The 14,747-nt window shown below is 46.6% G+C and overlaps 1 protein-coding gene across 1 annotated transcript; it reads left to right on the top strand.

Annotated features, from left to right (window-relative positions):
* Positions 1-1,441: 1,441 nt before the first annotated feature.
* On the top strand, positions 1,442-13,256 carry LOC147081955 (interferon-induced protein with tetratricopeptide repeats 5-like). The gene is made up of 2 exons (XM_085980573.1): positions 1,442-2,064; positions 9,416-13,256. Exons 1-2 carry the CDS (start codon positions 1,952-1,954, stop codon positions 10,866-10,868), a joined length of 1,566 nt encoding a protein of 521 aa, XP_085836699.1. The 5' UTR covers positions 1,442-1,951; the 3' UTR covers positions 10,869-13,256.
* The last annotated feature ends 1,491 nt before the right edge of the window (positions 13,257-14,747 follow it).

Genomic DNA, 14,747 nt, shown 5'->3' on the forward strand with positions numbered 1-14,747 from the left:
GCGCAGTTCCGTTAGGTACTCAGCATTGCTTTCGTCTTTGTGTTGGTTCCTTTTATGGAACTTAAATCATTCTGCTATCAGCAGCGGTGTGGGGTTTAAGTGGTCCTGTAGGACTTCTACTATGCTTTCGAAATTCTAGTTCACCGGCTTCTCTGGGGTTATTAGATTTCGCAGTAACCCATAAGTTTTTCACCCATGGAATTTAACAAAACCAGTGCTTTCCTAGCATTTGGCACTTCATTCGCCCTGCAGTACACCTCAATACGTTCCACATATGTCGCCCAATCTTCGACTTCATTGTCGAACATAGAGATACTGCCACTCTTCGGCATCCCTGGGTGTGATTTAACTATCAAAAATGGCGTCTCCCGCGCTTCCCCTTCTTCTCTGCTGGCACAAAATGGCATCTCCCGCGCTTTCCTTCCTTCCCGCGCTCGCCCGTCTTCTCCGCTGCGGCTTCTAAAAATGGCGTCTCCCGCGCTCTTCCTTCTTCTCCACGGCTCAATGGTGTCTCCCGCACTCTCCCTTCTTCTCTCCGCGGACACTGTTCAGCCCTTGAGCCCTGGCTGTGCTCTGCGCGTTCTTTTTTTTTTGTTCTCTCGACGCCGCTCGGTCCTGAACCCAGCTGTTGCTTTACCCTCTCTCTCTCCGGTTTGTTTATTTATTTTTTTTTCTCGACGCCGCTCGGTTTTCAACCCCCGGCAGCGTCCTGTGCGCTTCACCCTCTATCTTACCCCGTCGACGCTGCTCGGCTTTCTCTCCGCCGTCGGTCGTCTCCAGCCACCGCTGTCCGGGAAGGGTGTGCGCTGGACCTGTCATCAGTCTCTTGCTGATCGTCGTGGCTGGGGAACCAAGCCCGGCTCTCCACAGCCTCCCCTGCGATGATCACTCTCTGCCGGACGACTGGGCGGTTGCTCGTGGCCGACGCCCGTGTTTCTGGCCTCGACTTTCTTCCACCGCCCTCCCGGAGCGAATCCTCGAAGGGAAATGCAGAGTTGCAGGTAGATTCGAATCGACACTCCTCGCCACTGTTAGATCCGTGATTCTGAGAGTATGATGTTTTTCAATAACCACACGGATGCTGTAACTTAACAATGAACAGGTATTTACTGGAGGAGGGTATTCTCAAGACTGGGGGTACAGAGGCATGCGCAAGGCTTATATACAGGTGTGGTCACTGCCGGTACTACAGTATACAGGAGCTGTAAAAGTAGTTCTGTCTTAAAGGTACATACACTACAGAATGGGTACATGGTAATCCCCCACTGTCTCTGCCATCTGGCCCCAGACAGCCTACATCACCCTCTATGGGGCTTCCAGCCCTCAGTTTCCAACTATCTTCCTGTTCCGGCTACGACTTCACCAAGGATATATCCAAGAAGCTAGGAGCCCTTCCAGGCACTGACACCAATGTTCCCATTAAACTGTATGGTCGTGCAGCGGTCTGGAGGTCACATGCAGGCATCTCACCGGCTTTTAAATGGAAAGAAACGCGCATTAAAGAGGCCGCACACCTAAAATAAAAATTAGAGGGAACATTGACTGACATCCTCAACGCTGCCAATGCTTCAGCCATTCATCCAGCAAAGTAACTGGATGCAGCCTTACAAGGGTGAGAGAAATATGGAGCAAGTTATCCGGGAAATGCCATTGAAGCAAATAATATAAGAGGGTTCAACAGACAACTGGAGGTGACTGAGGGAGATGGTGAACAGGCAGAGTTGAGATCAACCTAATGCACTGGACCCTTTGGGCCAAGTGGTCTTTTTCCGTTGCTAAACTGGCCTCTGTTTATAATAGGCTCTGTGGAGTTCTGTGACAGCACACAATGTTACTGTGCTGGCAGCACTATTTCTTTGAAAAAACTTTGGTTCTCCGTTTCATTTCCTAGGTTTAGTTTCTATTTACATTCAGACAATGATTTATAGCACTAAATAACTGGACAGTATAAATGAGCAGGAAAAACAACACACCAAACACTCTTCTTGATCAACTCACCATTGGAAGTACAGTTGAAGCTGAAAAAGGAATTCAACACATTTTCCATCCGATCAGCATTATGAGGTAAAGATCATTGGAATTCCTCCTGTATTTAAATTTACATGTAGACTATTGATCAACGTGCTTGTTTTCACAAATAAAGTAGTACACAGTTGAAATGCATAGGCCTGAGATTATTTGTTCACAATGAGACATTCAGATAAGGGTATACTGCTGCACCAAGACTGGTGATATTCAGAAAACATGAGGCAAAAGGCAGATCTGTTTATAAAATTATATCAGGTAATAGTTAGTATCCACTCCGGCTTTGTTGAAAGTACAAAGTTAAACTTGAATTTTATACTGTTGTGGAAAGGCGTATTCTGTAAGAGCCCTCAGGCTATCTGCAGAGTTTGAAGAAAGAAAGTTTTACTTTGTGTTCCATGGGAATCTAGAAGGAATCTACTAATGTAAAATAGTGATTTTCAGCACTTTCATATATCCAAACTAAAGCAATCTGAACTATAAAGCAAAGGGAGAGTACAGCGTGAACTGGAATGGGGGATGAACCTAGCATGAAATGCAGGAGGAGAGTGCCAGCTTAAAGTGATAAGGGAAGGAAAAGTGCTTACTTAAATTGAGAATGGGGGGTGCGGGGGAGAACAGTGCTCACATGACTGGGGGAAAAGGACAGGTGTACCAGTTTGAACTGAGCAGCAAAGTGAGGAAAGCCACCATGAACTGGGGCAGGGGTAAGAATAACAGCTTGGATTGAGGGGGGAAGGGAGACGAGTGCCAACATGAACAAGAGGCAGGTCGAGTAGAGTGCAAAAATGAGCTGGGATAGCTGGGAGATGAAGTGTATCAACGTGAAGTGGAAGATGAACACAACGCCAGAGTTAGAGGTATGCAGAATTCTCGGTGGGTTTTACGGCTGAAGGAGGTTATGGAGATAGGGAGGGGTGAGGCCGTGAAGAGAATTGAACACCAGGATGAGAATTTTAAATTTGTGATATTGGTGGACCGGGCCCCAATGTAGGTCAGCGAACACAAGGATGGGTGAGCAGGACTTGGTGCAGCTAGCAGATTTTTAGATGAAATGAAGTTTATGAAGGGTAGAGGATGGGAAGCTGGCCAGGAAAGGATTGGAGTAGTCAAGACTGGTGGTGAAAAAAGCATGGATAAGGTTTCAGCAGCAGCTGGGCTGAGGCAGCGGTGAATCAGGCGGTGTTACAGAGGTGGATGTAGACGGTGTTTGCGATGGAGAGGATATATGCTCAGAAGCTCAGCACACAGCAAGTTCCCAAAAATAGCAACGAGATGAAAGACCACCCAATCTGTTTTTGGTGGTGTTGCTTGAGGGAAGAATGTTGGGAAGTACAACTCCCTGCCTTTCTTCAAATAGTGCGATAGAATCTTTAACATCCACCTGAACCACTGGAACAGGCAGATGCTGCCTTGGTTTAACACCTCACCTGGAGGTTGGCATGGTGGAAGGTTTTCAGCAGGATAAGAGTCAGTTCATGAAACATGGTCTTTCAGAATCCTGAGGATACCTTTGTGATGGGCCTTCTTTTCTGCTCTAAGGATAGGTTCTCCTTCTGCATGTTGGAATGGGGAATGATCTGGCTCACAGTCAGCAGGGTCCCTGTGGAGGACCAGGTTGGTGATCCTGTTCAGCAGAGAGTTACTTGGACTGCCAATATGAGAGGGAGAGCGTTTAAAATTAGCACTGGCCTTTTTAGTGAGGGGACTCCCATTTCAGAATGGAATACAAGAATGAGGTGGAGGTGTAATGGGTGAACCAAAAGTCAGACTGAGTACTTCAATCAATGATCCTGTTCATATCATTGGGGCTGGGGGTGGTTGAGGTGTTGCTGTGCATTGGCTGAGAAGATTAAATGGCCAGGAGCTGGTACATTGTAAGATTATCCCGGATTAATGGATTTTTTTAGAATACTTGTTTTAATATCTTATAATCATCAGTATTTTTAATCATCAGTAATGCATTCATAATCATGTGTAAGAATTAAATGTAGAATTTTGTAATCATCAATTGTATGCAATGATAACCTAAATTATATATGACCTGTAACCCTTTTACTTATAATTAAAAATCTGTGAGTGAGCTGTAACCAGACAGTCTGGGGTGAGAAAAAGGATTGCTCTGGTCAAATAGGAAGCTGTGGGTGAAAGTTGGATATTCGCCTACAGTATGGATATGACAGAGTACAACTAGTCTGGGAAACAAGGTCAGGTGTAGCTGCCACTGTGTGGAAAAGTTGTGATGTCTGCAGTTAATTAAAAACATAGACCTTTCACAGGAAAGATGCCATATCTCTACACTATGGAGACATTTGCTTTTGTATTACCATAACCACCACAGATATAAGTCTTGATGGTCAAAAACAGATGATGTAAGGGTGTCGTAAGAGCAGAACCTGCGTAGATAAAAGTGCTGTGGACGTGGCATCTTTATGATTGGAGATTGGGTTTTGGCTGTAAGCCAGTGATTGGTTCAGGAGGACTTCATAGGTTTTGAAACAGAGTAAGGGTATAGTAAGGGAATCTTAACAGCCACAATGGGTAGAAGATTTCAGAACGAGTAGAAGATTTCAGGAAGAATCAAGGAGACACCCAGGAGACGAAGAGAGATGAGAGACAAGAGACACAGGGTGCAGCTTACTCATGGTGCGGCTTCTACCTGCTCGGAGCAGCAGGGAGCAGCGAGGAGCAGCCCGGCTTAAAAACCAGCGGCAGTTGCGAGGCCCGACCACTCGGAGCAGCAGGGAGCAGCGAGGAGGAGCCCGGCTTAAAAACCGGCGGCAGTTGCGAGGCCCGACCACTCGGAGCAGCAGGGAGCAGCGAGGAGGAGCCCGGCTTAAAAACCAGCGGCAGTTGCGAGGCACACCAAATCAACAGCAGAGGAGACAGGTAAAAAGTCATCAGAGTGTGACGTCACCAGGGAGCAGGTAAGTGATTGGTTGGTGAGTATTTCTCTCTTTTCAATACAAGCTTGACTTCTGTGGTGTTAAATTTCTAGGGTCTCTGGTGTAGTGGGGACAGTTGGTAAATAAAGCACCCTAGAGTATACCTGTAACTGGGGTATTGAATAAATTTTTTAATTAATTAAAGGAGTAAGTCATGGCAGGAGAGTTCAGACCCGTGTTCTGCTCCTCTTGCTCCATGTGGGAAATCAGGGACGCTGCCAGTGTCCCTGACGACCATGTGTGTGGGAAATGCATCCAGCTGCAGCTACTTGTAGACCGCATTGCAGCGCTCGAGCTGCGGGTGGATGAATTTTGGAGCATGCGCGATGCTGAGAGGGTCGTGGATAGCACGTTTAGCGAGTTGATCACGCCTCCGGGTAGGGCTGCACAGGGGGTGACCATCAGATGGAGCAACAGAGGCAGGCAGGAAGTGCAGGGAACCCCTGCGGACATCCCCCTTTCAAACAAGTATACCAAGTTGGATACTGTTGAGGGGGATGACTCACCAGGGGAAGGCAGCAGCAGCCAGCTTCCTGGCACCAGGGACGCTTCTGCTGCTCAGAAAGGGAGGAAAAAGAGTGGGAGAGCAATAGTGGTAGGGGATTCTATCGTAAGGGGAACAGATAGGCGTTTCTGTGGCCGCAAACGTGACTCCAGGATGGTTTGTTGCCTCCCTGGGGCCAGGGTCTGGGATGTCACTGAGCGGCTACAGGGCATTCTTAAGGGGGAGGGTGAGCAGGCAGAGGTCGTGGTCCACATTGGGACCAACGACATAGGAAGGAAGGGGGATGAGGTCCTGCATCAAGAATTTAGGGAGCTAGGTAACAGATTAAAGAGCAGGACCTCGAAGGTTGTAATCTCTGGGTTACTCCCAGTGCCACGTGCTAGTAAGTATAGGAATGGGAGGATAGAGCAGATGAATGCGTGGCTAAAGAGTTGGTGTAGGGGGGAGGGTTTTACTTTCCTGGATCACTGGGCCTGCTTCTGGGAAAGGTGGGACTTGTACAAGTCGGACGGGTTGCACCTGAACCAGAGCGGGACAAATATCCTTGCGGGGAGGTTTGCTAGCACTGTTGGGGGGGGTTTAAACTAACTTGGCAGGGGGATGGGATACAGAGGGGAGCTGAAATAGGGGGTGATGTGCTGCCAATTATAGAGAAAAAAACAAGTCAGCTTGGTAGACAGGGCAAATATATAAGGGCAAGGCTGGATGGCATCTATTTTAATGCAAGGAGTCTTGCAAATAAGGTGGATGAACTGAAGGTGTTGATAAACACATGGGAGTATGATATTGTTGCTATCACGGAGACATGGTTGAGGGAGGGGCAAGACTGGCAGCTCAATATTCCGGGGTACAGAATCTTCAGGCGAGACAGAGGGGGAGGTATAAGAGGAGGGGGTGTCGCAATATTAATTAAGGAGTCAATTACTGCAGTAAGGAGGGATGATATATTAGCAGGTTCCTCTAATGAGGCCATATGGGTGGAGCTTAAAAACAAAAAGGGGGCAAGCACTTTGCTGGGAGTGTACTATAGGCCTCCAAACATTCAGGGGGAGATAGAGGAACAGATATGTAGGCAAATCTCAGAGAAATGTGCAAATAATAGGGTAATAATAATGGGGGATTTCAACTTCCCCAATATTAACTGGGATAGTCAGAGTATGAAAGGCTCAGAGGGTGTAGAATTCTTAAAGTGCATCCAGGAGAGCTTTTTGAGCCAGCATGTAGAAAGTCCTACAAGAGAGGGGGCAGTACTGGACCTAATTCTAGGGAATGTGGCCGGCCAAGTGGAAAAAGTGCTAGTAGGTGAGCACTTTGGTGATAGTGACCATAATATGGTAAGATTTAAGGTGGTCATGGAAAAGGACAGGGATGGGCCGGAAATAAAGGTTCTAAATTGGGGGAAGGCCGATTTTAATAGGATAAGGCAGGATCTGGCCAAAATGGACTGGGATCAGCTACTTGTAGGAAAATCCGCATCGGAGCAATGGGAGGCTTTCAGAAGGGAGATTGAGATCATACAATGGCAACATGTTCCCGTAAAGGTCAAGAGTGGTTCCAAAAACCACAGGGAACCTTGGATGTCAGGGGATATACGAGAATGGATTAGGAAAAAAAGGAGGGCTTTTGGTAGATACAAAAGGCTAAAGACGGAGGAAGCCCTAGAGGAGTACAAAAAGTGCAGGGGGATACTTAAAAAAGAAATTAGGAGATCAAGGAGGGGCCATGTAATAACACTGGTGAGCAAAATAAAGGAAAATCCTAAGATGTTTTATAAGTATATTAAGGGTAAGAGGATAACCAGGGAAAAAATAGGGCCCATTAGGGACAAAAGTGGCAATCTGTGTGTGGAGCCGAAAGATGTAGGAGGGGTTCTAAATGAATTTTTTGCATCTGTCTTCACTATGGAGGAGGACGATGTAGACATAGAAATAGGGCGGGGGGACTGCAATATGCTCGAACATATTAACATCGAGAGGGAGGAGGTATTGGCGGTTTTAGCTGGCCAAAAAATGGATAAATCCCCAGGCCCGGATGAAATGTATCCCAGGCTGCTGTGTGAGGCAAAGGAAGAGATTGCGGGGGCTCTAACACATATATTCAGGACCTCTCTGGCCACAGGGGATGTGCCAGAGGACTGGAGAACCGCTAATGTAGTACCATTATTCAAGAAGGGTAGTAGGGAAAAACCGGGGAACTACAGGCCAGTGAGCCTAACATCAGTGGTAGGAAAATTATTGGAAAAAATTCTGAGGGACAAAATTTGTCTCCACTTGGAGAGGCAAGGATTAATCAGGGATAGTCAACATGGCTTTGTCAAGGGAAGATCATGTCTGACTAATTTGATTGAATTTTTTGAGGGGGTGACTAGGTGTGTGGATGAGGGTAACGCAGTGGATGTGGTATACATGGATTTCAGTAAGGCCTTCGATAAAGTCCCGCACAGGAGACTGGTCAAGAAGGTAAGAGCCCATGGAATCCAGGGTGCCTTGGCACATTGGATACAAAACTGGTTTAGTGGCAGAAGGCAGAGGGTGATGGTCGAAGGTTGTTTTTGTGACTGGAAGCCTGTGGCCAGTGGGGTACCACAGGGATCGGTGCTGGGTCCCTTGCTGTTTGTGGTCTACATTAATGACTTGGATATGAATGTAAAAGGTATGATCAGTAAGTTCGCGGATGATACAAAAATTGGTAGGGTGGTGAATAGCGAGGAGGGTAGCCTCAGGCTGCAGGACGATATAGATGGGTTGGTCAGATGGGCGGAACAGTGGCAAATGGAATTTAACCCGGAAAAGTGCGAGGTGATGCACTTTGGGGGGACTAACAAGGCAAGGGAATACACAATGAATGGAAAGACCCTAGGCAAGACGGAGGGTCAGAGGGATCTGGGTGTGCAAGTACACAGATCCCTGAAGGTGGCGGAACAGGTGGATAAGGTGGTAAAAAAGGTATATGGGATACTTGCCTTCATTAGCCGAGGCATTGAATATAAGAGCAAGGAGATTATGATGGAGCTGTATAAAACACTGGTTAGGCCACAGCTGGAATACTGTGTGCAGTTCTGGTCGCCACACTACAGGAAGGATGTGATCGCGTTAGAGGGGGTGCAGAGGAGGTTCACCAGGATGTTACCAGGGCTGGAGCGCTTCAGCTATGAAGAGAGACTGGGCAGATTGGGTTTGTTTTCCTTGGAGCAAAGGAGGCTGAGGGGGGACATGATTGAGGTGTACAAAATTATGAGGGGCATAGATAGGATGGATGCTGAGGAGCTTTTTCCCTTAGTAGAGGGGTCAATAACTAGGGGGCATAGATTCAAGGTAAAGGGCGGGAGGTTTAGAGGGGATTTGAGAAAGAACTTTTTCACCCAGAGGGTGGTTGGAGTCTGGAACTCACTGCCTGAAAGGGTTGTGGAGGCAGAAACCCTCACAACATTTAAGAAGCATTTGGATGAGCACTTGAAATGCCATAGCATACAAGGCTACGGACCAAATGCTGGAATATGGGATTAGATTAGACAGGGCTTGATGGCCGGTGCGGACACGATGGGCCGAAGGGCCTCTATCCGTGCTGTATTACTCTATGACTCTATGACTATAACGGGGTAATATAAGTCTCAATTATTTTCTTTAAACTGCAGCTCGAATACTGTAATATATTAAGTTTAGCTTGTGCTGAATAAAGTTAAATCACTGTCCCCAATACGGGTCAACCTCGAACCATTTGGAACCAGGGTCTCTCTGGGATCTAATAAAGTACAGCAAAGATTTAGCAGCCACACCCTTTGCTTTTGCAGTGGTTTTTGCAGAGGTCATCATTGTGTGAACAGAGTTTTCATGGTCAATGGGTCCAGGAGTCAGGAGAAGGCCTTAGTTAAAGAATCCGGAGGGGAGGGCAAGTCTCAGCTAGTCTGAGATGAATTTTGATGAACTTTGTTCTCTTGCAGCAACGCACAGAAGGATTTGTTGAAAGTGAAGCTCGATCAGCTTCAATGTCACTTCACGTGGGGCCCACAGAAAGAAAACATTGACTTGGACAATATGAAGCAAAGATTGCAAGATTCAATAGAGGCAGGTGTGAAATATCAAGCCATGTCTTACAACCATCTCGCTTTTGTAAACTGTCTGCAAGGCAACTGTGAAGAGGCAATTCAAAACTTAAAGGAAGCTGAAAAGATTCTGAGGGAGAATCATGAACATGAATTTGAAAGAAGAAGCATCATCACCTATGGAAACTATGCCTGGGTATATTATCACATGGGACAAGTGACAGAGGCCCAGTCCTACCTCGACAAGCTGGAAATGATCTGTAAACAATTTACTAATGGCTCTCGGTATACAGCACTGATACCTGAAGTATACGGGGAGAAGGGTTGGTCACTGTTGAGTTCTGCTAGTCAATACTATGAAGAGGCAACGGAATGTTTTCAAAAGTCTCTGGAGGAAGATCCTGATAACACTGAATGGAATGTTGGTTATGCGACTGCTCTGTTTCGTCTGGAAGGGTTTTCTGGTACACCAGAGAGCCGTGAACCCAGTCAATCAGTGAAGCAGTTGCGACGTGTGCTGGAGCTTGATCCAGATGACTCTGTAGCCATGGTGCTGTTGGCTCTAAAACTACAGGAGTTCAATCAAAAGGAGGAAGCTCTCACATTAGTTGAACAAGCATTGCAGAAGTCCCCTGACCTTCCATATGTAACACGGTATGCAGCAACATTTTTGAGAAGAGGAGGAGATGTGGAAAAAGCTGTGGGGCTGTTGAAGAAAGCATTAGAAACTACCCGAAACTCTACCTTCTTACACCACCAAATAGGTGTGTGCTACAGAAACAGACTATTTCAACTGAACAACAATCCTGACAGCAAAGACCCTCGCAATCCTGCTTTTCAACAGAAAGCTGAGTTGATCAATAAATGCAAGGACCATTTTGAAAAGGCATTTGCGTCCCGCCCATTGACATCGATTAGGCCACAACTGGATTTTGCAGGAATCTGTTCATTAAATGAAGAATACCCCAAAGCAGAGGAGATCTACAGCAATCTACTGAAATTAGAAGATATTCGTCCTGATAATAAGCAGGCAATTTGTTTACTGGCTGGGTTATTTGAACTGAATCACAAAAGATCTGAATCAAAGGCCATCACCCATTTTCTGGAAGGACTGAAAGTCAAATATGACTCAATAGAACGGAAAAAGTGTCGCAAAAACTTGGAGATGATAGCAGAAAGACGACTTCGCAGGAATCCAAGAGATAGTGAGGCCTTTGGTGTTCTTGGGTTCCTGCACCAGCTGGATGGGGAGAAGTGTAAAGCTATTGAGTGCTTTGAAAAGGCCTTGGAGTTTGATCGTGACAATGAAGAATATCTAAGTGCTCTTTGTGAATTGCGTCTTTCTGTCTAGGCAACGCTGACTTTCCCAGCTAAAACTAAGCATTTGTAGGATGCAGTAATACTCTCTGATCTATGAGTAGGTTTGGTCGGGTACTCGCTTCACTTATTATATTCTGCTGGTACTTTCTTTCGAATGAACATTTTATTCGTGTGTATAATTTTCAAACAATAATCTTATTGTAATTATTCTAAATCCCTGTGCTTCATTCAAGAATATTAACACCACTGGTGCATTAACCAAATACAATTTGTTTCTGTATCCTTAGAAATTTTGCTATGTGTGGAAAGAAACAAAGTAAGGTGGGTTTTGGGGAATTAGAATTATTTGAGTCAATGGGACAGAGCCACAATAATTGTTTATGAATTATAAGAACTTTTTTAAAACAATATTAAACATTACATGGGCCCAGTTTTAACTCCAGATGGGTTTTGGGTGGGTGAGTGGCGAGGGGATTGGGAAACTCACCCGTTGCTGCAGATATCGGGCCCGAGGGTATTTCAATCCTGAACCTCATTATCGTGCCGCCAGTCCACTTCCCGCCCGTACGGCGTTCAGGTAGGTGCGTTGAAGGAGGTTCTGGGAGGATCCCGGGGGATGGAAGTGGGGATGTGGGAAGTCCGGGGCAGGGGAGGCCTAAACTTTCATTTTGGGGCCGGGCGGGGCTTTCCCGCACAAAGGAAAGTAAAACACTTACCCGTTGACATCCTGGTTCTGTTCAGAGCTGCTTCGGTCTGTTGGAAAAGCTGCAGCGGCTTCCGCCGCTCAGGCCGGAGTTGACATCGCAGCCGAGGCCTGATGACATCACCAGATCCCGGTCCGCGTGTGTCAGTGAGAACCCCGCCCACTTTGGCCGAGCGGCTTAGCCCAGTTTCTGCCAAGTGGGTAGGTTTAAAATCACCCCCAGGAAGTTCTTATATAATCTAGTAAACTGGGTAGATAGACGGACACTGATCTCCAAATATATATGAACAATGGCCTAGAAATTCGGTGGCTCCCCGTTTGGGGCGCCAGTCTCGCCAGGGCGCCGGAAGTACCGCCCCGGAAGGAGTCACGAACGCCTGCCAGAAATTCAGTTTCAGCACCCCAGACAGAAGCGCAGCGCTACTCGAGGCGCCCCGCATCCCTCTTGGGGCGCTGCAACTGAAAATCGCAGCGCAACGTGCCACAGCACCACACGCTGCGACACGGCGTGCTGTGGTACTGCAGGCCTTCCTCCCTTTCTTAAAGGGGAGGGGCCTGCTGCAGCAGAATCGGCAATTGCGAGTGCAGGCAAAAGAGCCCGGCACCGAGGAGAAGTGCCGGGCTCTTGGGAGACAGCCAGCACAATGTGGGGGTGGGGGGGGGTGCTCAGGAGGCCGGGGACGGCGGTGCGGAGAGGTGCTGGCAGGCTGCCAGCGAAAAAAATGGCCGCCCCGCACCTCCGCGCCTCTACCGCCACAGGTAGGCCCCCCTGAACCGGTAGCAAATTGTGACCAGCGTTACAGCGGGGGGTGCTACCAAATTTGGCGATCGGGGCGGTAGCGGGGCACTGCACACACAGATGACGTCACTGGTGGAGGCGCAGCGCTTCCGGCTAACGCCGCCATTAGCGTCCCCCTAGATTTCGCGGGAGGCGTGGCCAGTGGTGCTAAACCCACTAAGTGCCCTCTTTGGGTGCTAACTGGTGGCGCAGCCCACTGAATTTCTAGGCCAATGTGTTTTATTATGATCATCATCTGTTTAGGGTCTTTTAACAGCAATGAATGCTAAGCATTTTAGCTGGAGGTGCCATAAGCTTCAGTACATTCTGAGCATGTGATTTATACTCTTTTTATGGTAGTGACAGTGTAAAAAATGTCCAATCCAGCCCATAGATTGAGTAATAAAACCACTCTGCTGACCTATCTTTCACTTGCAGCCTATTCACAAAAAGTCCCCCATTGGATGAAAGGCTTTCCATCTGTGACAGCTGAGAAAGGGCCAACGACCACTGCAGGTTCTTCAAATAGATCATCAGCTTGATTCTGTTGTTCTGAAGCTTTGCTGACAGATGATTGGACTCCCATCCAGAGCGTTCATTCGGATCTCAGCCTCTGTCACTGGGAGTCTCCCTGCCCTGTAACTTGTCAACTGCACCAGCTCTTCATCAAACCTTCTGAGTCCCTCGTTGGACAACACAGAGCAGCTTGGACAATACCCGGGAAAGTCCATTTTCCAGAGACTGTCACCATCTCGGTGAAGGGAAACGCAGTAGAGGGAGGAAGGCTAAAGGATATGAAAATAGGTTAAAATGGGTTCAATAGAATAAAACACAATGGCTGCAGACACTGATTTTCCAAACAGAGATTTCAATTGTAATTATAATGTCAGGAATTGAATATTAAAATAACCAATAAAATGAAACTGGCGAAGATTTAATTTGTGTTGTTGATCTGTGTGAATGCGGACAGTTAGTGTGGTGCAGAACATGATGGGAGAAAACCTGCAAGATATTTTCTGGCAGTCAGTCATGTTTATGGCCACTTGCCACCATTTGGTGAACAGCAATTCATATATTTCATCTTGGTCAACACAAAGCAGCGTGGGCGAAAGCTGAGAAGAAGACCATTTCATGGAGACTGTCGTCATCTCGGCTAAAGGAAGGCGCAGTAGAGGGAGGAAAGCTAAGAGGTTAAAAGATGTTCAAAATAATTAAAACTTTATCATTACAGACACAGATTTTGCCAACAGAAGTCATACACGCCAATGAGACTTGCCTCCTGGAACCCAGACTGGAATGATCCTCTGCCAATGAGGATTGTTTCCAATCCATCATTTATCTATTCAGCAATTTTTTGAAGAAAAAGTAAAATTCATTGAAACTGTTACGTCCGTGTATAATGAGACACAGACTGCGGAGAACGGTACAATAGATGTTTACTCAACGTGGCTCAGACTGCAACTGATCTGTACAGATTACTACTCAGCGTTATATACAGGTGTGGTCACTGCCGGTACTGCAGTATACATGAGCTGTAAAAAGTAGTTCCCCCCTTAAAGGTACATACATTACAGAAACTTTTTTATTCCTCCTAGTAATAGAATCTTTGCTGCTGATGAGAAAAAAAAGTTTTAAAATGTAAAAATGTAATCAATTCCCAAAGGGAACTAGAGAGTAATTTGCAATAAAATTGAACAAAGGTTCCTTCCTCTTTCTTCCAAATATCGAAAGAAAATACAATGCCCGAGCTCATAGAATCCAAAATACTTGAAAATGCACCAAATTAGTTGTTAAAAAACATTTTGGAGTTTTCATCTTTCTTGGGGGCTGTGTCAGGTTCTTTGAAAGTTTTGGTCAGTTTTTACTAGTTCTCTAAGTTTGGAAAGTAGGGGAAATGCATATGGTTGGCTGTTGAAGGAAGACAGGATTGGACATTGGTGTGGTGTCCCACATAGTCAAATACCCTGCTACAGTCGATACTCTCCACATCAATAATGGACACCTGGGTGAGGCACTGGAGAGCGACCAGTGCCCATGGCACTGCACCCACTAGGGAGTCAACACCTTTAAGGAGAGGAGGGAAGGGGAAGAAATCGCAGAGAAAAGGGGTAAGAAACAAAAACCTTGTATTTTCTGGCACTGGACAGGCATCGTACCCACCTCTAACCCAGAGGTGACTGCTGGAATGTTCTGGAAAACTAACACATTCACACAAAAGTGCAGAGCAACAGTTGGAGTGAGAGCCACAATGTAATACGATTGTTGACTTCCTCAGTGCATTACCACTGGATCCTCCCTTCCTCCCTTCCTTCCTTCCCTTGGTGTGGAAGAAGTGCTTCCTGATTTCTCTCCTAATATGTGTAGCTAATTATAAGATCTGCTGCCTTGTTCAGGACTCCCCCCCACCAGAGGAAATAGTTTCTCTGCAT

This window comes from Somniosus microcephalus, unplaced genomic scaffold (genome assembly GCF_052327205.1).
Source record: "Somniosus microcephalus isolate GS21.2 unplaced genomic scaffold, FLI_Smic_1.0 scaffold267, whole genome shotgun sequence".
In the NCBI taxonomy this organism is placed as follows: domain Eukaryota; kingdom Metazoa; phylum Chordata; class Chondrichthyes; order Squaliformes; family Somniosidae; genus Somniosus; species Somniosus microcephalus.